The sequence below is a fragment of the Bidens hawaiensis genome, unplaced genomic scaffold, assembly GCF_021521415.1.
Source record: "Bidens hawaiensis isolate Kalapana, Puna unplaced genomic scaffold, B.hawaiensis_p1.1 tig00018130_1, whole genome shotgun sequence".
In the NCBI taxonomy this organism is placed as follows: Eukaryota; Viridiplantae; Streptophyta; class Magnoliopsida; order Asterales; family Asteraceae; genus Bidens; species Bidens hawaiensis.
This window is the reverse complement of record NW_027492738.1, coordinates 264151-288843: the sequence shown is the minus strand read 5'-3', so window position 1 is coordinate 288843 and position 24693 is coordinate 264151. Positions and strand designations below refer to the sequence as shown.

Here is a 24693-nt window from a genome sequence, read left to right as displayed (position 1 = left end):
TTTTTCCACTCGGAACATGTTTAAATGATTTTTGCTCCATTTTATGGAGAGATTGTAATGACCAATATATGTGAAACTTCGAAAAATTGGTGCAATACTGCCTATTACAACCCCAAGCGATTGCACAATAAAAATTATCTTTAGTGACCACTTATAATCTGAACTACCATACCAACGTTGTTTCATGTCAACTACCATCTCAACTGAAGTGTAAACAAGGATTGGGCATATAAACCCAAAAGCAGAAGAAACCGGTGAACAAGCAATTACAAATTGTGGATTATGAGTTTCCGCAATCATCCAATACTTTTTAACATAGCATTTGAGTTCCTTGAAGGAAAACCTTTTTTCTTGGTTACTAGAAACCTATCGTTCTAACTTTTTGTACCCGTGTTCTAATTGTTTTCTAGATGTAGAAACACTCAAAGCTACTGAAAATGGGCATAACAGAGTAAATATCAAAGTAGTGATTGCTCTAATAGATATTAAATGCACATGAGCAAAAGTTTGGATAATTGTATTTACAATAACGGTGATCACTAGTAGACCCAAGGCTACCAGGTTCGTCAGAAGCTCTCTGTCATTGATACTCCCTAAAGAAGGAAGAAAATTGGCTAACATGGTAACCAAGAAAATGATGCTACTTATCTTTGTGTATTCGTTGCTGCTTTCTCGTATAAACTTGGTGTCGTCATATGTATCTATAGTTAGATCCACCGGTGGCTTCATTGCTATTGCCATAAGCGTGATACTAGTGGCATTAAGAGTGAAAAATTTGTTTGGAAACCAAAGTTTCCATTGCCAAAATCCTTGTATGACATCGGCCGCCATTGCAAGGGTGCATACGAAAGATGCTAAAGCGGTATACAAGCCCACCCATGGCATCATGTCCTGAGGAGAGTCCATCTTGTTGTACAAAGAAAATAAGGACTCAACTTAAGTTACATAAAGCAAGAGTTAACTAACATGCTTGATATATATTTAGAACTAAAAATCTAACTATCTATATAAATGTCTACTTTAAAATCCTACGTGTCACTCTCACGTCGCTCCTCAGCCCTTTTAAAGCCACTAGATTGCTTGATTTCTAAATGGAGAGCTCTCATTGATTTATCCTTATAAATTCGCGGGTCACGGGATTTACCGTCGGATCCTCCTAACATAACCCGTTTCTTCACTCTCATTCTCGCCACCGTCTTGCCATCACTGGCGGCATATCCCTTCCCCGCCACCATCTATCTCCACAACCTCTAGAGGTCTAATTCATATTAATGGTCGTTGCCGTCTCTCAACTTTCAACTGGTCATTTGCTTTACGATCGGTGGCCATTCAATAAGTAGATTCCTCAATTGATTCGGACATGCAGTAGATGGCTCTAATTGATTCCTCAGGACATCGATCTCCAATAAACGATTCATAAGATATGTTTGATTTCTATTTCATAAATAGTATATTAACCCTAAATATTCAATTACGTGTTGCATCTAAACACTAAATCTGTAACATCCCCAAAATTTCAATCCAAATTTGACAACTTAGGAAAGTTGAGGGATCAAAAATAATATCAAAGACAAGTCATGAGAAAATATAAAATAAGAAAATAAAAATATTTCCTAAGTTAAGGAAATAATTAAAGGGAAACTCCATCCCACATGGAATGATGTAAGAAAATGGAAGCACTTTACTTGGGTATAAATAAGGAATATAAATCTCATCCCACATGGAAAGTGGTAAAGAAATGGAAGCTCTTTTTAAGAAAGAGATTTTACATAGTAATATTCTTTTATGAATATCATGCACCAAGTGGACCTAGCGGAGGGTGCTTAGCACCCTACGCGCACACGCACGGGCTCAGGCGAGGACGATGCCGACGGCGATGGCGAAGGCGACGGCGAAGGGCGTTGGGCGCAATGTGGCGCTTTGATGGCGCACTTTGCACTTCAAATATGTACATGGACCCATCGCGCTACGCGATGAGTCCAAGGAGACGGCCATCGCGTATCGCTATGGTCCGTGATGACTCAGTGACACGTGTCACACTCGGGTGACATGTGGTAGCATGGCAGGACACGTGGCAGACGTGTCAGGCCATGTGGCGACACGTGGCGCGAGCTCAGAAAGGTGGACGTCGCGATACGCGACATCGTTAAAAGACGAGCCCATCGCGTACCGCGATGGGACACAAAATCAGCTATAAAAGGGAGGGGTAACGGCTCATTTCCCTCACACCTCTCCACTCTCTCTAGATTTACACTCTCTCTACCTCGTTTTACGTGACGAACACCGTTTTGCGTACCACCGACCCGACAATCATCATCTCGTAATCCGTGCCAAATATCCGATGTTTTCCTCGAAGTGCGTACCACCCAAAAAGTAACCCGACATCCCGCCTCGAAGTACGTACACGACCCGGCAACAAGTGAACATCGCCTCGATTTGTGTGCCAAGGAAGGTTGATCAAGAACGCCTCGATAAACGTGCATAGAGTAGAAGTGCTGCCCGTATAAACTTAGGAATATCTAACTTCGAATACCCGTGCGAGGTAAGGGTTCTGCCTAAGTTATTATTATATTATTATAAATGGCTTAGACTTTAGTCGGAGATATAGCCGAACCTTGATTACAAATTAGTATAATATAACTTTTCTTAGGCGAAGGTTATAGTCAAAAATAGTATTTCTTTATGACTAAGAAATATATTTATACAAGAGATTATAGATAATAAATTAATGTTTCTTCTTGAAGAATAAACTCAGTATAGATGTTCTTCCTGAAGAAGAAACGAGCATATAATTGGTAAATAAAGAAAGAGACTAAAGGTCCAAATGTTTTATACAAACAAATAATTTTATCAAGGTTAAAGCTATACAAAACGGACTAAAGGTCTGAAGCTAGATCGATAATCTAGTTATTTATACAAAGGTTATTCTCGTACTATAGGTCCGAGGTAACAAAACAAGAAAGCAGAATCAGAAAACAGGAATCAGTATCAGAAACTGATTATAAACAGACAAGGTGAATACGCCCCAAACCTTTTATATTGAGTCATAATGTTTGCATAGGATTTACGAATCCTTAAAACTTTGTGTTACAATAATAAGAAACGGACACTCTGATTAAGAGTATACATGTGTCTGGATCCAAACATACATGGTGACTCGGAGTTCCTCGAGGCCATGCATATCATCAACATGCCTCTGAAGGTCTACGGGACTGTTCAGATAAATGATATTGTGTATATAATTAATTGTACACGGTACTTAGGGTAATTTGATCCCAATTTAGTTGGGTGCCTAATGAGTAGTCACAAAGGTATTATTGTTGGTTTCACAAAGGTATTGAAAAGATTTTTAAGAGTCAGTGTCATTCACCAGCTGTGTGCTGACGTATTTTCTAACAATTTTACAGGAAAACAAGAAATGTTAGAGCAGACAAGCAAGAAGGAATAGAAGATTGGAGTTATAGTCATTAGATGCTATCTGATGGCTCAGATATTTTATTTCAAAATATTATAAAGAGTTATGTTTTCTAAAAGAAATGTATTTGAAAATATCAAACGGGTATTCAAACCCGAGTTTTTAATAAGCTTTCAATATGATAATATTTTATTAAAGACTTCCGCTAAAATAAAACCCGCAACTCTGATGTATTTACAAAACAAGTACCAACTATTGGTCAAACGCCTAGGTCCTAAGTCGGGGTGTGACAAAATCGGTCCGTGTTCATCAACAGTACGAACCCTAAGATGTTGACTTCGGTTTTCATCTAAACTATAATCGTTTTACTTTAAATGCATCTTCATTATTTAATAAATCCATTTGTTTTTACAACTACCGAGGTAGTATTGCTATGTTGGAAACATTCACATCAATTGAAGCGGTTTCAGTTTTTCACCCAGGCTCTTTCAGTGAATGAGGTAACTTTTTTATATTTACTTTATAATTGATGAAAGATCCTCCGAAGGAGTCTGTTGATGTACTCCTCCCTTTTCTTGATGTTCCTTAAGTTTAGTAATTTGCATATTTCAACATGATATTTGACATCCCATTTTAAGGATTTGAGGTTCATTTGTAGTAATGTGATTATTAATTGACTGCATGCAGTTTTTACATTTTTATAAATATAAATTGCATTTGGTTAATCTGATTGTTTCTTTCTTTTGTTTGTGCTTATTAGAAAGTGAAGAAACTTCTATCAAAGGTTGACCAGTCACCGAAAAGTCAATGCTCGATTCACTCGAACCGTCAATGAGGGCGTTGAAAAATGACAATTTTTCAAAACATGCTGATGTGAAATTTTCAGTTGCTTCTTGCATAAGTGAAATAACAAGAATTACAGCTCTTGCCTCCTAATGCCCCCTATCATAATGACTAAATGAGGGTACACCATAACTTGACACACCATTTGATATATGTATATATGTAGTATATTTAGAACTCTTCTTTTGTGCACATGATGTCTTTTAGTTAATTGTTTCTTCACTTGAGGGTTTAGCTAACCAGTCCAGTCGATCTTATGTCAAATGGGCTTCAATTATTAAAACCATTTGAAAAGTCAGCTCATGTGTCATCATGATTGATATTGAATGTGGCGGGCTAATTGTTGAAATGCTACGATCAGTAGCGATGGTGATGGTGTTGGGCGATGATGGCTCTCTCGATTTTCCATATGTACCTCTTGTAAGTAATCGTTAATGTCTGTTTTCTGATATGGTGTTTGATTGATAGATTTCACTTTTTAGGTCTATCGATTTCAGACATGTAATTGTTTTATTTATTGAGTTTTGCATTTCAGGTTATGAATTTACCATTGTCACTAAATTGTCAAATATAAGTGATTCTGATAATTGATTATAATTATTTATATCTCATATTCTGATAAATATTAATTATTTAACAACATATAATTGTTAATTAGTTTTTCTAAGAAAACTTGTATACTAAAGTAAAGATTATGTAAATTGCTAATTATTGTAATAACGGCCCTTAAGTTATTATAATATATATAGATCTTCAAAAAATTGTCTTTAGCTCCATGAGAAATTTATAGTGAATCTGAATCCCCTTTAAATGGCCCAATAGTATGGTCACAATCTTTTTACAAGAACTCTGAACTATTCATAAGAAACTTGATGTGGCAAACAAGGAAGTACAAATAATACTACAACCAATCTAAACCTACACCATCTTAGGCTGAGGGGTGTGGGGGGCGCGAGAGGGGGCGCGAGTGGGGGCGCCAGCCAATAATATTGTGACGTGTGGCAGAGAGAGAAACTTGATAAGATGGGTGTTGGTAGTGGTGCTCGCGCCCCGGGGCATGGTGTGGAGGGGCGCGAGAGGGGGCGCGAGTGGTTTTTTTTTTTATTTTTTTATAAATGTATTAAAAAAACGTATTATTAAAAAAACTCATAAATTATTTAAAAAAACACACATTAATTAAAAAAACACATTAATATCTAAAAAAAAATTAAAGTACTAAAAAAAACATTATTCTTATTCTTCGGCTTGGTCTTCTTCGATCAACCTCTTCCGGATACGTTCCTTTTGTTTTTCCATCAGCATTTGGTCGACCGGATTTAGGTTACTGAAGTCTCTTGTAAGGAATTCCAAATCTCTCATTCTTTTATTTTCCTTTTTGTCATTAGAGACCACCTCCATGGTTTTGTTGAATTTATTGAGGGATTCAACAAGATCGTTGATGTTTACGGCTTCCCCCTCAGCCGGTTTTTTGCCCCTGGCGTCCCTTCCCAATGGCCGCCTTCTCGGCGGTGAAGACGTTTCCTCCCCCGCAACGTTTAGGTCGAATCCAACCCGGCAATCCGACCCGGCGGAAGTGCTGTACGCTCCAGACGAACTAGTTTTAGTCCGTTTCGGCCCTACTTCCGCATCAACGTCCGGCGCCACCAGCTCAACCCACTTAGAACACCTTCTCAACCTCTCCCACACCTTTACATCGTCCCACGTCTTCACCGTCCCATACCTCCGCAGGCACTCCTGCCTCCACTCTTCGACAGTGAAATTATAAACCGCCAAATCGTCACTGCCACTTGGTCTCATACGACCGGCGTTCCTGTTGAACAGATTAGTAAACAAGCCGACAAATTTTCTGATTTCGGTCCACCGACCCGAAATCATATCGGCGTTCCGCTCTGTACTCCCAACGAGCGAATAGAACGTCTCCCTAACCTTTGTCCAAAAGACCTTGCTCTTTTGGTAGTCCGCTGCAAAATGCATAAATAAATTTGTAAGTCATTTAACTTTTTTATTAAAAATCATTTTTAAAAACGTTAAAACAATTACCGCAACGCCGATCCTCAGAAGTGACTATCCAAGCCCGACACAGGGCTTCCTTCTCATCCGATGACCACGGAGTGATTTTCCGTTTCGTCCTTCCGGTCGAAGCCGAACCCGACCCGTCCGTTGCAATTTGTTTTTTCCGGTGGACGCGTCTTCTTTGTCCCGCAGCTTCACCTTCTGGTTCTTGTGTCTCCGGAACTACAAAGTTAGGAGACGGTTGTATGTTGGATGGTTGAAAGCCGGATGGTTGTTGCGACCCCGAATAAAACATCGCTTGGTCCGGTGCCGACCATAAATCCTCGTAACTGTAATCTGAATCTAGGTTTGGGTACCAATTTCCAGCCATGTTTTTAAAAAAAGGTTTGGAAGATGGAGTGATTTTGGGTTTTGGGTGTGGTATGTGATATTGGTATGTGATATTGGTATGTGATATTGGTGTTGGTTTGGGTTTGATATAGGTTGAATGGAGAGAAAAAATCGGGTTTGATTTTGGTTTGATATTGGTTGCAATGTATGTTATTATATAGAGTAAAAATATTTTTTTTTTTAATAAAAAACGAGCCCAACGGCTCTTTTCACGCATTCCCAGACCTCCTTCACGCTCCCCCAGCCGCTACCCCACCCGCGCCTGCCTCTTTTTCCGCGCTCGCGCCCCTCTCGCGCCCCTCTCGCGCCTCGGTGGTGTGGTCCTCGCGCCCCGGGGCGCGACCGTCTCGCCTCTTGCGCCCTTTCTCGCGCTCCGCACCCCTCATCCTTAGTCCAAATCATAAGTCCAACCAACCTATAATCCTAACCTATTTATGTCTAAATAATTATTGAAAAAATAGGGTAATTTATAGAATATAGTAACCAAGTTTTAAAAGTGTTCCAATTAGTTCACTCATATTTAAAAAGTGTTTCAATTAAGTCACTTAATTTTCATATTTTATTAAACTAAGGGGTTTAACATGTTTTTTTAGTATTTTTCTTTTTTGTTTCACACAGGAAATCTCCCCGTTAAAAAAATGGGTTGTGTTTGGCTTGACCAGTATAATTAAACTAATTAAGCTACTCGTGCTTGGTTTGTTTATCTATTTACTTTCGAGTTGGGGGTCTCGTCGGAAGCAACATCTGTATCCTTAGGGATAGAGGTAGGGTTTATTTGCATCCCACCATTCCTAGACCCTATTGATAACTTAGGTTATTTGTAGGAAATAATGGGTATGATTGTTGTTGTTGTTTCACATAGGAAATCTTTTTATCATTTTTTTTATGTTAACGTTGAGCGGTGACGTGAATTTTATTTTTTATTTTTAAAATTTAATATGATTAATTTTTTTTATTTTTTTAAATTTAACTAAATATATTGCAAATTCCAACTCACGCATCTTATCCTCCATCAATTTCTTGACGCACAAAAAATCGGTGAGACTCGATTTGAAGATTTAGGGTATGTTTGGCATGAAACTTTTAGGAGCTTTTAGGAGCTACAAGCTTCAAGCTTTTAAGAAAAAACTCCTACTCAATTAAAAGTCTTGTTTGGTTCAAGGAGCTTGAAGCTTTTAGGTCAGGAAAAAAAGCTTAAAGCTTAAAGCTTCTACTAGTAGCGTTTAGAAAGAGCTACAAGCTTTTAGTATATTAATTTACTGAAATAACCTTCCAAAATAAATACATTTACTATTTTTGTTTATAATTATGCCAATTTTAGTAATTTTATACATTTTATTAAGAGCTTCAGCTACTCTGCCAAACATCTAAATATATCTAAAAAACTACAGCTACCAGCTTCCAGCCATCAGCTTCTAGCCACCAGCTAACAGCTTCCAGCTACAACTAATTTTGCCAAACATACCCTTAATGACCTGATTTGGAGAAAAGTTGGTACTATTCTATGACATTTTCCCAAAAAAATATAAATAAAACATAACTCTGTTGAAAAATAAAACAATTATTTAAAAAAAATATATATTGCAAAATGATAAAAACAAAAAACCGAAATAAATCTGTGTAATACGCGGCTAAAAACTAATGTTATTATAAACATATACGTTTACAAGTTCCACGAAGGAGTGATAAAAGATTATTTTTTCCAATTTTATATATTCTGTTCAATTATTGTTTCTGTTCCTACCTAATTCAAAAAATTAATTTGTGAAAGTATATTATTCCAAGAGATTCCTGTCTTTAGTTTGAATATACATTATTTACTTGGAAATTTATCTTATGAAAAAAAGCGAGAACACGTTATTATTATTATATATAATCAATTTGTATGACTTTGCTCATTAATATAGTCACCAATCTTATGAAATTAAGACCAACAAAATAAATTATCCTTTCATAGTTTCTTCGTGCCGTCACATAAAGAAAAACCATACTATTTTCAATGGGATATCATGAATTAATTATTTTTCCAATGTTTTCACGTGTTCCCACAAAAGACCATACTAGGTTCTTTTAATGAGATGTCACACCTTGTTAAATAGGTAGATCAAAAATGTTTTTAGACTTGTGTGTCGTGGAGTTTTTTTTACCAAAATGGGGAGGGGGGAAAAGTATTTACCATAATAGGTGATTTTGAAAATATTTATTAAAATAGGGACTTTTTGTTTCTATCACTTTTTATTTATTTCTTTCTTTAGGCGATTGAAAAAAAATAAAAGGAGTTTGAGTAAACCAACACTGATTGTTTCGATTTTTTTAAACAGGTATCCTCACATATTTTTTATTAATATTTAAAGCAACTAACTATAATTTTAATTTTTTTAAAACTATTTTTCCTATCTTTTCTTAACTACAACTAGTAATCTAAATAAACTTAAAAAAATAAGAAATGGAGAAAAAAAACTAAATAACCGTTCAAATTAAATGGTCACAATATTAAATACACAAAAATAAGAATGTAAAATAAAGTCGACTTGCTTAATACAAATTATAACAAAAATGACGAAATGACTCAAATCGCTTAAGCATCCATTCTTTTAGGCTTAGAGGGACATGTTGACCGATTATAACCGGGTTTTCTACAAATTCCATAATTGTTAGCACTTTTACTTCTTTAATGTCCATTATATTTTGTAGCCTTGTTGAGCGAGGATGACTCTTTTTATCCGGCTTTAAATGCGAAACTGAAAGTAATTCTCTAAAAGATGTGGATGGCCAATTAAGTTTCACAAGGAATCAGAAAAAACTCAGATGACCAAGTACCTCAATAATCTAGAATTAAGTAACGCTATGAACAAATACAACAAGCAAGAATCAAACAAAATATTAAAGAAATCAAATTAAAATATCAAACTTGAGTTTATAATAATCAATAGAACCCAACATCACAATTTACTATTGAAGAACCTATGCTGAGAGTCATGAAAAATCTTCTACAAAAACAAATAATACAAAAACAAAATAATAACTGTGGAGTTCTTTTTAAAACCCTTTACTAAAAATAAATAAATAAAAAAAGTGATAGAAACAAAAAATCCCCATTTTAATAAATGTTTTCAAAATCACCTATTATGGTAAATACGTTTCCCCCACTCCCCATTTTGGTAAAAAAACTCGTGTGTTGTGGTGAGATTGTTAAACTGAAGAAAAAAATAGACTTAAAAGCATTAAACGATGTACACGTGTTAACTCACGAAAATTAGATAAAAACGTAAAACATAGAAACTAGTCAATAACTCAAAATTGTTAAGAACATAACACAAAAGAATAAGTAAATCAATTGATAAAGAACATTACACAATCATATTAGAATAAATATATAATATTACTACAACAAAAACAACAACAAATAGTTAATTAATATAGTATACAGTTTATTAAATTTAAAAGCATAAAGGATATGATTTATCAAAATTCAAACAAAACCATTAGGTTGTAATGTAAGCTTATAAATAGGCTAAAAGAAGAAAACTAAAACTCACTGAAGTTTAAGAGAAGAAAAGTGAAATAGTAAGATATGGTACAAATTACAAAACAAAGAACAAATTGTACAATTCAATAAAACATAACAACAAAAAAATAATAACTTTGTGAGCAAGAACCATATTAGCATAAATTATAATAGGTACATATGAATTTTATTAAGTATTATATTTTTAAAATATTACAATTAATTAAGTATGAAATTTATTAAAAAACCATTCAAGTAAACAAAACAATAAGATTTTACATTTAATAAACAAAACAATAAGATTTTACACTTAAAAAAAATTATTGGATTCAAATACTCTCGGCTTTCATTTTTTTGGTTGGGAACACTTCCAACTACATAAAATATTTAGTCTCAACTTTCATTTTATTTTTTTGGCACTCCCAAACTAACGCGACCATAATTCCGTTAGTTGTATTGCTGACATGACATATTTTTAATAATAAAAAGCAGTCAGTGGGTCCTAAATCCTCATTCTTCCACATAAAACCCTAACGTCCCCCAATACCACCAACTACCTCCCACCTACACCATCACCGCCCACCTGCAACCACCAACCATCTCCACCACCACCCGTATGCAACCACCGACCACCATCTGCAACAGATTTAAAGCCAATGTGACAGATTTGTTTCCACTGGCTGTATAGCCAAATGTATTTCGTCATTCTAACCTTTTGAACCAATTTACTCACCCAAGCTCTAGTTGTCACTACACAATCCTCCTTAACTTATTGTGTGTTAGGAATGTTTGACAATTTAGGTGTTATGAAGGTTTGATGTTTGACAATTTAAATGGTATGTTAATTGTGCTTTGTTGTTTTATGATGTACATAAAATTATACATCTTTTCGGCATCAAATAATCTCTAAAAACTGCAATTTCTATTAAATAACATAGCATAAAAGACTACTTATCATAATAAAATGTAATTTCAGGTGAAACCAAGCCCCAAACGAAGAAACAAGCGAAAAGACGAAGAAAAACAGAAGAAAACACACGAAAAACAAAGAAACACGCCCCCATGCCTCAAGAAACACGCCCCCATGCTTCTGAACACCAGACAAGACAAAAAGAATTAGCACATGCCAATAAAAAAGCACGGGGCCGTGCCTCTCAACCACGGGGCCGTGGTCACCTTTCAGAAAAGACAAAAAGAATTAGCACATGTCATAAAAAGACACGGGGCCGTGCCTCAGAAAGCACGGGGTCGTGGTGAGTCATCATGTATGATCTGACAACATGCAACTGAGACACGTAGACACGAGGCCGTGCTTAATAAAGCACGGGGCCATGCTTCTCTCTCCAGACAACCTATAAATAGTGGCTCTTGTGCCATTTGAAGAGTGTGCCTTGAAAAGAATTCTATCCGGTTCTCTCTTATAAAAACACACACTAACACTCACATAGAAGATTTAGTGAAGAGTTTGAAGGCTTGGAGGTCATCACCATCAACCATTATCATCATCCATCATCATCATCATCATTAAGAAGGAAGATTCATCTACATTTGGTTAGATCATTCCAAGTTTAATCATGTATTTGTTATCATCATTCATATTAATGTTTATCATCATGCTCATTATGAGCTAAATTCCTTTTACCATTTAAAATCTATGAAGAAGCTTTGTTTTACTTGATAATTATATAAAATATGTGGTGTAGTCTAGTAAAGTACATGGTTATATTAAAATTATCTTTGATGAGAAATGTTTCACCATATTAAATCACTAATTCAAAGTTGGTGGTTGTCAATTCTATTGGCAATCGTTCATGATCGATTCATGTTCTTGAAAGACAGAAATACTTTGATACATTATCGAAACACGGATCCTTATATTGTACTTAGAAATTATGAGATATAAGTTATGATGTATTTCTCTAAGTCTTGGTAATCCGAAAATGGCTTTGCTTAGGATATCATGCTAGTTAAAGAAATCATATGTTAATGGAATGTGTAATTATAACCTACATAAATCAACCAAGGGAAGGTTGTGTGACTGAACTACAACCACCCGAAGTTGTTAGAATTGGTATTTGAGAAATCGAAGTCAATCCTCATCTTTCTACTTTACGAATATACTTGCCAACTTAAATTGACATCATTGAGATGGCATGACATTAGGAAAGGGTGAACTTTAAAATGCGCATGTTATCTCCTTATTGCCAAAGATGCTCACTTAAGGTTTAAGGAGCTATCTATCATATATTGCTACGACAAGTTTACCACATGTTTAAATATTAATTATCAATGCTAAAATGGAGTGGATTCTTGATCTTATATGGTAACCTTCGCATAATAGAACAACTCGTTTAGAATCTCTCGTCTTGGTCACCTATATATTATATATAAGTATTTATATTTTATAAAAGTTCAAAAATTAACCCCAAACTGATTAAAACCTCCGATTAAAGTAAAACGGCGATTTATCATCAGAAACATTTATGTCCACGGATCGATACTTGGTTCTTACCAATATTATTCTACATATACGATAGGTACACTTGCCTATTTTGTGTGTGTTTAGTCTTCGTAGAAATCACTTTTAAAAATTTAAAACACGATCTTGTGCAAAAGCAAATCATTCCATCCTTTATATTTTACAACCACGCATGCACCGCATCATTTTAGTTTTGCATTTTATATGTTTCAGACTTTGAGGTTATGTTATGCACTTTCATGGTTTGACAAACATTATAGCATATATCATCAACATCTATCAAATTGTTTTATTAAACAACCTTTTTCCCAGTCAAACATTACAATACAAATCAAGTCAAGCATTACTACAAACCAACTACACGACTACTTCCAATGACCATCATCATTTTACCAATCAAAGTCCCAATCATGCTTGACTTCGTATGGATCATGGTAATAATCTTCCTCCGGATCCATTGTATAATCATAACACCTTTCAAAACCTTAGGGTCATAATCATACTCTGACTGCAATTCATATTCTTGATTTGGTCTGAAGATTTCATCTTCTTGCACTAAATTGTAAGGCCCGTTACTGGTGCCTCACATTTAGACGTCGGATTTACTAATCAACATAGTTCTAATAATCAGAGTTAATAAAAACATTCGCAGAATATAAAAATTTTCATAAAACATACATAATAATCCATAACTTGTCTTAATGAACATACTGTCTTTAAAACATAGCTAAATAAACGTCTTGGGTCTTCCGATGCCAGTCTCTTATTCAATGCCAAGTGTTCCCCTCAAGCGAGCTGCCTCATCCTACTCACCTGCGTGCATACTAAAAGTCAGCTACGCTGAGTGAGTTCTAGTTAATCATACATTATACAATACATACATACATACTTATATACTTTCGTTCATACTTTCATACTTTCATACTTTCTTTCATACCTACATACATTCATATCTTACGTTATAAAGAGCATTACGCCCTACATTCCTCGAGTATTATTAGGGCTCGGTACCCTCCTTCCTCGAGTATTATTAGGGCTCGGTACCCTACATTCCTCGAGTATTATTAGGGCTCGATACCCTCTTTCCTCGAATATTAGTAGGGTTCGGTTCCTTAGTTCTCGAATATTAGTAGGGTTCGATTCCCTCTTCGTAACCATACAACCATACATCATGCCTCGAGTATTATTAGGGCCCGGTTCCCTCTTCGTGACCATACAACGATACATCATACCTCGAGAATTATTAGGTCCCGGTTCCCTCTTCGTGACCATACATTAACTTTCTTTTATTTACTTTAAAACATTCATACATATAAGCATACATATCATACTTACATTATACATAGCATTACAACCTGACAGTACGTGCAATATTCGAAGATCATTCACGCACCGACAAGTAATCATTCATACTTTCACATAATCACATAAGGCATACACTTATCGCTTAGGATAAGTGTATTAACAAACACGTCGAGTATGCACACAGCCCGGAAAACATAACACAGAAATGGGGCTAGAAACTCATCTGGATTCTGTTTCTTTCTCCGTTAATTGTAATTCCCTTATTCAATTGAGCTCTGCTAACTGTATATGAGTTTCACGTATCAATACTCGTCCTATTGTATCAGGTTACTTTTACTTAGGTATTAAGCGAACTTAACATTAAGCGAACTTAACCTTAGGCGAACTTAACATTTAGCGAACTTAACCTTGGGTGAACTTAACATTAAGCAAACTTAACCTTGGGCGAACTTAACTAGCGAAGTTATCAGCAGCATCGACGAGATTGCTTTTTAACCCATAAACATCTCTGTATCAACATGTGAACCTTGATATGATGTTAATCAATCCCGTAAACATTCCCAAGGTCATTTTCGGATAAGACTCGGCCCGGATAAGCATAAAGTTTGGACCTTTAAGCTAAACGTTCAATACTAGATCAAAGGTTTATTTTAAACGAGCCGTGCCTAGCCGTAGGTTTATTAATTTCGTTTTTAACGTCAAGTTTGTTACTTTGCGTTTCGTTTATGCCTGATCTACTCTTGTTCTAAGTTTCAAGACTAAACGTTTATAAAACGTAAACTTTAAAGGTAAAAAGGCATACCTTTATGTGTTCTTTGGTCTTGGTTAGCTTGTTTAGGGACTCTAAATCTTGTATAAAAAAGATCTAATCACCAACTAGCGTTCGTTTGGTCTCGTTTCCTCTCCCCTTGCTCGCGGCCGTGTAAGGTGGTATGTGTGTGTTTGGAGTGTGTAGAGATTAAGATGGAAAGAAATGAGGATTTAGGGTTTTAGGGTGGTTTAAGAGGATATTTATATCCCTTGAAGCCCATGGACCTAAGGCCCATTACCTTTTAATCCATCTTAATTAATCCAAGTCCATGATCTTTTCTTTATTAAACACTAGCTAATATTATTTAACGCTCGACAATTTAACACAATCTTTCTTTATTTAATATTATATTATTTAGGATGTTACATAAATTGACCACATGTTCATGTTCTTCCAATAGACCTGCTTCTTTGTCAACATTACCAACATGTTCTTGCAATTGACCAGCTTCAGTGCCAACCTTACCAACATGTTCTTCATGTTCTTCCAAGTGCCCAACATCCTTCTCAACCTCAACAACTTCATCATGGTTGCAACATGGTTGCTAAGTCAAAAACAAATAATGTAAATAGATTGTACATCAAAATGTGAAGATTATTGTCACACCCCAACTTAGGGTCTAGGAGTGTGACAAATAGTTGGTACCTGTTTTGTAAATTTATCAGAGTTTAAGGTTGTAAAGCAATAGTTATGATTAAAATATTAATATATTCCAAAAGACGGAATTAAATACCCGTTAGTTTGCTACAAAAGAGTTGAAGTTTTAAAACATAATTTATAATATTTTAATAATAAAACTTCATGAGCCATTAGATCGTCTAAAGACTAAAATCCAACTCCAAACATCTACTCTTGGTTACCTGTAAAACAGTTTATAAAATACGTCAACAACACATGCTGATGAACATGCTGACGCTAAAACATTTATGAAAACCTTTAGTTCGTACTCGAAAAAATCAGCGAACCTCTAGATCGGAGTACTAATTATATCACATTAGTCAAGCCCTCACATTACTATACACTGGCTCAATGAGACGGGAACTTGTACCACACGTATAACTAGCCTAATTGCCAGCAAATACTAAAGTTTTAATGATACATTATCCCATGTAAACTTTGGTTTCTAGGTAAATGACTCGATTAAAGAGTTTTAAGTTATGAGCGTATTCACCTTTGTTTTGATCAGCACTTTCACTGATTTTGTTTTAAAGTTACCTCAGACTTGTAGTACGAGAATAACCAAGTATAAATACTAGATCAACGATCTAGCTTTAGACTTTTAGTCTATTTGCATAATCATTACCTTGATAATCATTTCTTTATACTTGGACCTTTAGTCCAAAACATTCATTAATAAAACACTACATTTCTTCGTCATGAAGAAACATATATAATAAGTTTCCCATTTGTTAAAAAACATTATAAATATTTATAATTATAAAAAAATAATATTTTATCTATACCCTTGTCTTATAAAAACTATATTTCACTTTATTATCTCATCAAGGCATACCCCCCGACTAGGGTCTAAGCCCTACATAATAAAATAATCGGGCAAGACCCCTACCTTGTATGGCTAGCTTATATGAAATGTCTAAGCTTGACGCCAGCAGCACTTCTACTTGTCGGCGGGTAATAGTGAATACAAACAAACAAAGCTTCAACACTTGTACGTACTTCGAGAAACGAATCGTCAAAACGTCAAAATCGAGGCACGAATATCGAGATAATATAAGTGAAGTTTGATTTGGGATGCACAAGGCAGAGCCCGACACCCCTGTTTATAGGGCTGAGATTATGACCCATCGTGGTACGCGATGGCTAAAAGGGGGATCCATCGCGTATTGCGATGGACTGATTAACCGCCTCTGAATATATTATATTCCATCGTGTATCGCGATGGAATTTCGATTTGGCCATCGCGTATCGCGAAGCCGCCCACTAGGTCTGATTGGTCACCTAGTAGACCTGCCACGTGGTGCCACATGGTTGGACACGTGTCCACGATTACTTCGCCTGGTTATCGCATATCGCGATGACCCAAAAGGTTAGGTGATCGCGTATCGCGATACCGCCCATCCTGGGGCAATGTGATATACCCGTCGCATATCACGAGGTCATCTTCTGATCCATCGCGTATAGCGATGGGTCTTGAAATCCAAAATTTTCATTTTAGTCCTTTTAACTTTGATAACTTGTCACTTCTTGGTCACACTTCCATTTTCCAAAAATACTAAAGCATGCTCTTAAGCGGTGATGTGAGCGTGCCCGTGCGTCACATTGCGCCCATTGCCCGTGCTCATGCGCGTTGGGTGCTTCGCGCCATTCGCTAGGACCACTGGTGCACGCATGTCATATAAGAATATTACCATAAAAACTCTTCTTCTTATAAAGAGCTTCCAAATATTTCCTACTTTCTATATGGGATGGACTTTATGAAGGAGTTCCATTTTCTTCATTCTTTCCATGTGTGATGGATTTCTTTCCCCCATTTCCTTAATATGAAATTCTTTCAACTTAATAAAATCTATATATGTTATTATTTCTTTACCATATTTATTATTAAAATATTTTTGGGTCCTTCTATTTTCAAAGTTGACATTTTTAACCCGCAAATAAATATGGTATTTTTCGAGATGTTACATTAATAACACACTACAATGACAATTACAACCGTTACAGGATCCTATAGTACAATTACAAACTACACTAGAAATCAACAAACACAAACATACATATACAAGGAACAACAACCAACTTACTTCTAAAACAGTCTTCAATCTTGTAACTTTTTTGGTTTTGGTTCTTGCAGACTCATCTTTGTTGTTCATCATCTTCATCACAAGATCGATTGCTTTTTCACAAGTGTGGGAGGACTAGGATTATCAACCCACTTTAGCCATCCACAAATCCCCTTCTGCAATGAATTTAACATATCAACAGAAAATCAGCCTAAATCTGTCCTAAAACTGACCTAACCCTAATTATCGTAAGTTACAGAGAACTAACCAAAATTTTAACATATTTGAATCAAATTTAACAATCATAATTGAATCGTAAATTAACAATTACACTTACTCAACACAAGAATATCGCCTCAGGTCGATCGTATGTTTGAGACCTCGATTGTGTAGAAGACGAAGATTGAGCCATTATAGCTCCAAATCGGTCGTCGAGATTGAAGACGAGGTCCTGGATATCATCGGTGGGTTCGAAAGACGAAGACGATGCCTGGTGATTATAATTGAAAGCTCAAGAGTAAAAACGTCATTTCAGCACATTTTGGACGGGGCAACTACCGGTCAGCAAACGGAAGAACTCACATTAGCCCACCCGAAAATCACCAAGATTCAACATGCGTATTTTAAGAATCATCGGTACAACGTGCTTCCGCCCATATAGAACAGAACAATGTTATAGAAATCGCTGGTAGCTAGTCAGGCGGTGGGGTGATGACCGGGGGTTATTATTATTATTATCATTATTATGGTTTTGGTTTTGTGAAAAAGAGAAATGTTTGTCGTCTTCAACAATGTGATTTTGAGGCCAATACAAATACGTTACCCTCCCACCTTGTTTATTAATTACTTACTATATACTATTCAACCCCACTTTCAAAATATAATAATATAATATACTAATCTATCTTCTCATCTCATCTCTTGCTGTTAGTTAGATTAGATTCATAGCACCACTCACACTTAATTATCAATCAATCAATCAATGTCAGTCAACAACAACTCTACTGAAGAAGAAGAAGAAGAAGAAGAAGAAGAAGAAGAAGAAGAAGAGGTTAATTAATTAATTAACTTGTTTCTTTAACCCCCTACATTTTGCATCTACTTGTATGTAATTTAACTTCATCTCCTTCTGATTCATCTCATTCCGTCAAAGTTAATCGGATACATGCGATTTAGGGGATTTGTTGACAGTTATTTCAGTTTCAGTCTTCTTCATTGTGATTTCTAGGGTTTGGAATTGGAGATAACAACTTTCATCCGATCAGATTTAGGGCTGTTTGTGATCTTGTTCACATCAATAATTGAGATTGTGACACACACGAGATATTAATTAATTAATTATACATCCATCTTATCTTGTGGTTGGTTACAAAATACATGTTTTCATATTTTTACAAGTCTTATGTATGTATGCATACCAGCAAAACATGGTCCTCTTTTCGTCTACAATTGCTCATTCTTGTTTCTTTTTCCTTTCTTTGTACCATCCATGTCATAAATTCATCCAACATACGAGTTTCCAAAAAGAAATCCAAACACCCCTTTTGTGTAACCCAAAATGGAAGCTCATCATGTTTCAATAATATAGGTAATTAGAACCTTGATATTATTTTTATTTTAATTTGAAATGGTTATGTTGTATGTATGCAGGAAATTGATGCTTACAGTATTGTAGTATTATCCGATGAATGCCAACTACCAATGGCTCTTTCAACAGCAGTAGTTTGTATTCCACTGAAAAGCCAGCTGTCATTGGATGCGCGATTGGGCAATCTGCTGATGGAAGATGCAGTTGCATATTCAACATGCACCGTAGATGATGATATTGAAAAGGGCGAAAAGTTAAAAAGTCAATGCAATGAGCAAGTTTTGACTGTGAGTGGATGAAGTTATTACATTACGTATATCATAATTGTTAAATATATATTAGATTATTAGTATTAGGGTTTAATTTTTAGTAGCGTTATAAACAATGTTATAATTGTAGTTTCTTCTTCTTTCTGATTTACATAATAATAAATGTATTTTGCAGAAATCACTGCAGAAACAGATCAGCTTCGATATGGGAGGTAAATACATGCAGCTGTTGATGAACCACAGCCTGATGCTATCCAAGTTTTCCTCTCGAGGTACGTAATTTCCTTCTAACTCATGCCCTATTGAATACATTTCTTGTTAGTAAATTACTATTTTGACCCATCTATGTAAAACATATTTGTTTGGTAAATAACTAGTCAAACAGGTAAAGTTTAAAAAAGTATAAAGTAAATATGGGAAGCCAAAAGTGTTAAAATTCCAGGGTTTTACAAGCTTCTAACTACCTTTATGTAAGATAGTTCGGATCATTATTTCAAGAGTTAATTAAACGGACTGTCCCTGTGTTCTGACCATATTCCGGCTTTGGTCCCAAAGGTTCATTAAGTCCAACTATTTGCTAAAACGTAATACATATGGTTCCTAAAATGGATGGATGTTAAAGTTTTCTGTTAATTGTTGTGTGTGAAATGACCAAAATACCCCATCCCACTTAAACAAGAAGCCTATTCAATGTGGGGCCCACTTGAAAGTCTTCTTGAAACCGCGATGGTAACTCTGTCTGATGATGTGTGTGATTTTGTTTGGCAGATAGAATTGCAACTGAGAAACTTCTGGATGCTCCGAAATCGAGGAAGTATAAGCGTGCCGCCTCTTTTAGTTCAAGAAAAGTTGTTCTCCTGTTCTCGGTCTTGTAAGTTCACAGCTTTTCATGATTTTAGAAATTCAAATGTAATTTTACCCGACACCATTGACGCCCCTTGTTTTTGCCATTTAAAAGACCCAAACAACCCATGTTTGTGATTTTCGTGTCAACAATCAAGAGGGAGGGGGACTCAAATAACCCCAATTTGTGTAAAATTTGTGTTTTTGCTCACTTTAAATTGGATCAGGCACCAACTGTTTCTCACTCAATAAAAAAGTTTTTTAACCAATGACTTAATGAATCAGACCCTCAACTGAAATAGATCATTAGACCCCAATTTAAAATGGATGAAGCCCAACTTTTTCTTTCTCTTAAATGGATCAGGCCCTCAAGAAAATCTAATACATCATCATCGTCATCGTCATCGTCATCGTCATCGTCATCGTCATCGTCATCGTCATCGTCGAGCCGAAGAGATGCGAGTAGTAAAAATCAATATAGTATAGCAATACAGATTAGTTGAGGTGTAGCTGGCTCCAAGGTGTACCAAAATTGATTAAGTATTTTTTATTTTATTTTATTAGTTGTTAACTTACTTCGTGTATCCATGTTTATTAAAATCTTTTTTAATTCATGATCTATCTGTTTAAAATTCTCAATATGACATCTTAATTCTTACTTCTTCAGAGTAGGATTGTACTTTAACTGACTTCACTTTGACTTGTTTTAACTGACTTGTTTGAACCCGGTTGTCAGCTTTGAGTTGTCTTAACCGATCCATTTAAACCCGGTCTATTGTGACTCGTTTTTTATGAACCCATTTTTTTGCCCCCACCGAAGAAAACTTCTGGATCCGCCACTGTTAACAATCATTTTTGTGTAATTGAAATTTACACACGACTGAAGGGATGTTAGATTAAACTCTTTTAGCACAAGTTGTGAGGTGCAGAGTACATGCTTGTTCAAATTGAACTAATAGGATTCCAGACCTTACAAATGGCAAATAACAAAATTAGCTAAAAGGGCAATGGATCAAACAGTACAGGTTTATTTCAAATAGGTCAAATAAGAAAATAACTAAAAGGGTAACGGGTTAAACAAAAATGAAAAATGTTTACAAAGATTTAGCTTATTAGTGTAACAATATATATATATATATATATATATTGTAATGATTTTAACACGCTAAATATTAACAGGATTTCTTTATAACAGGTTTATCTTAATTGTCTTTTGTCCCCTTTGTTTATACAGGTCGAGTTTGGGAACAATGATACTTATTTATCTGACATTGAGAGTTAGACAAATGGGCGAGACCTCAGTTCATTCAGGCTGAACTTACCTTTACTTTGTAACCTAACTTTTAGAAATTCAAGGATCGTTGCGTATCCAAGTTACGAGCTCTTTGATTGTTTTAAGTTTTGACAGACGAATTCGTAAGTTTTTAGGAGTTGCATTTTGTTAAAATGTTTAGCAGCCTAATTCTCTTTTGTTATGTACATAACATCAGAAAACATTGTTGAAATGTGGTAGTTACTAGTTAGTGATCTTCTCCCTTTGCTATTTTGGCTTGTGATTGTGACATGGTTATCAAAAGCGTTAGGCGCACTCAAGGCGCATAGGCCTCTCCGAGGGCCTAGGCGCAAGGTGCAAAAAAAGCGTGGGCCTCAAATAAAAAAAGCGCAATTAAATAAAAATTCTAAAAAGTATTTTGTAATTGATATATCATTTAAAGTGTGAGATTCACTAACCAGAGATTATTGTTATTCAAGTCAATCATAAATAATACACACGAATTTGCATTTGAGCTGGGGGTTTCACCGGAAGCAGCCTCTCTATCCCTATGGGGTAGAGGTAAGGCTGTCTACATTTTATCCTCCTCAGACCCTACCATAGCTTTGCTATTGGTGGGATATACTGAGTACGATGATGATGACATGAATTTGCATCATTATTAAAACAAAGCAACTTCATATTCGTTAACAAAAAACATGCATCAGTAAGTAATTAAAAATTAAAAAAAAAACATGAGAATCGATCATTATTGTTACTAATTTATTGACCATTTTGGAACGTGAACTATGTTAACTGTGTTCTTGGCCTTTGCTTTGTGATACTGCCTATCCCAATTGTCGATCATAATGATATTGGAGTTACTATAATTAATCCGATTGATTTTTTGTAAGTTGTTTAATTGGGTTAAGTGATAACTCAAAAAGAAATCAAGCTAAAATAAATCAAAAAAATTGGGAACTACGACTAATTTCCTAAAAAACGCCTGTAGTCAAGGGAGTCGATTAAGGAGCACTTCGCTTAAAAAAACCGCCTAGCGGCCTAGGCGCTGCGCTTTTAATTACTATGGATTGTGATGATGCTATGATGATGCATGGGCCCGGCCCATTACTTCCGAAAAAGTTTTGAAAGACCAAAAACTGCATTTGATTGGGTGAAATTTGCATTTTTTTAACATTTTTGATCTTGAGGTGAATCCATCTTGAATGCGCATAAAATGCCGGGTTGGGTACTGAACCTAGTTTGAACCCAAACGAATCGTAGCGTTGAAATCTGGCTGTAATCCTATACTTTGAAAGGGGTATGAACCTGATCAAATTCTAAACTGTGCGGGTTAAAACCCGATTCTTCCCCCCTAAAAGACCGGGTTGGAAACTGAGCTGGTTCGACCAGAAACCAAGTTTGACTTTCTTGGGCCTAACCCGACCCGGTTTCAACCCAAACTGATTTGGGCACCCCTAAATCTATGATGCCTGGGTGACGAATTAGGTCCAGATAACGGTGTTTCAATTTTAAATTCAAAAGTCATGCATAATCTTTTTTGTTGGTATTTCCCTTACATATATTATTATTATTATTATAATTATTATTAGCTTTTATATAGCTGTTAAACTGTGATCTTATTATTAATATTGTTATAATTAGTAGTAGTTTTTATATAACTGTTAAACTTTGATTTCCTTTATTTTGCTTCATACACATGTACTTAGAGCCGAGGGTCTCTCTGGAAGCCACCTCTTTATTCCTTTGGATAGAGGTACGGTGTGCCTACATCCCACCCTCCCCAGACCCTACTTATAGCTTTGCTGTCGGTGAGATTTTACTGGGCATGATTGATTGATTGATTGAAGTTTGAACATTGTGTTTATCATTTGTTTTGAATTTTGCATTATCTATTTATTTCGAAACACTATATGTACTTTGGGTTTTACATTTTGGAGTTTATGAACTAGAATATAATCGCAACTTTATTTCTTTGAACCATTCATTCGGTGCTTAAGCCTTTTTACTTTAATTATTGAGTAACTCTTGAGTCATTTGATCACTTCTGTTCCTGAGTCAATCTATCTGCTGAATTCAACGAACCAACTCTTTTTTTACTTGCGTTTAGCTATAAATACAAACCATTAGCTATTTAAGAAAACGGGTCTACTGGAGTAAAAAGACATATAAAATGTATGATTAAAAAAACCATTTTGATATTTGATCATACACAGACATGTCACGGTTGCACAACTTGAAATCGTTCTCTACAAGGGCTTCACTCAGATCTTAAAATAGAAAGGAAACCAAGTTAGATAGCTTATTGTAGTCGGATCATGTAATTCACGGTAACGCTGAAGTCAACAATGATATGATTATACAACAATAAAGTTACATAAATAACATCTATACGTGTGTGTGTCTAGAAGGCTAAGTGGCAAACGTTTACTTAGAAAATAAATTGTTGACTTCCACAATCGTCACCTCCGGGATCGTGCTCCTCATGTGCTCTACATTTCTTCATAATCTTATGATTGTTTTATAAGTTAACTTTATTGGTTGTTTTCTTCTATCATACGGTTTTTTCAGTTTCCATTTAATGCATGCTTCAGAATTCTTTTTCATAGCATTTGAAACTGTCGAAGCATGAAATGAATCTGACCTGATCCATGACGATGTTTCCACGGATTTTGAGATGAACGAACCACGACTTGATCTTCTTCTTCGATTGCTTGAGACCTGCAATGGTTTTTCGGGGGAGTGGAGGTGCTGCTAAGAAATCTCAAAGATCCCTTGTTTACAGACACAAAAAAGTGGTGGTGGCTCTTATTGAGCATGATCCCATAACAAGGAGGTGGAGACCTCCTTATATAGAGAGCCTCATGGCCACCATCATGGTACCCTAATGGGCCTAGCCCAGTTAGGGTTACTTCCACAAAACCCCCTCAGCCCAATAACATTGTATTAGTCCATATAATAAAATAAGCCAAACATAATAAATTTAGGGTCGTAAAACCGGGTTTTAGTACCATACCCCTACAAGCCCCCCAAGTCCAGCGTTGCTCCTGGGCGCGCAAGCGTCTAGGTGGAGCGCTGGACTTTATGAGGTGTGTTAGGCCATGAGGCGGTTTTTTCCCTTTTCTTCGGCCTTGTCTTTATTGTCTTTGAGTTTTGGGAGGTTTTCTTCATGATGGTGACATGTTATGGTTTTTATGATAATGATGGTGCCTTGG

General features: G+C 35.7%; 1 protein-coding gene across 4 annotated transcripts; it reads left to right on the top strand.

The window, feature by feature from the left end:
• Positions 1-19159: 19159 nt before the first annotated feature.
• LOC143555402 (uncharacterized) lies at positions 19160-21769 on the top strand. 4 transcript variants are annotated; one of them, XM_077044967.1, is made up of 4 exons: positions 19160-19371; positions 19550-19634; positions 20131-20233; positions 21440-21769. In XM_077044967.1, the coding sequence occupies exons 1-4, from the start codon at positions 19207-19209 to the stop codon at positions 21519-21521; spliced, it is 435 nt and encodes a 144-aa protein (XP_076901082.1). In that variant the 5' UTR covers positions 19160-19206; the 3' UTR covers positions 21522-21769. The 4 variants fall into 4 exon arrangements, with proteins under 4 accessions (XP_076901082.1, XP_076901080.1, XP_076901081.1 ...); XM_077044965.1 differs by having other exon boundaries at positions 19538-19634; XM_077044966.1 differs by having other exon boundaries at positions 19160-19380.
• Positions 21770-24693: the final 2924 nt, after the last annotated feature.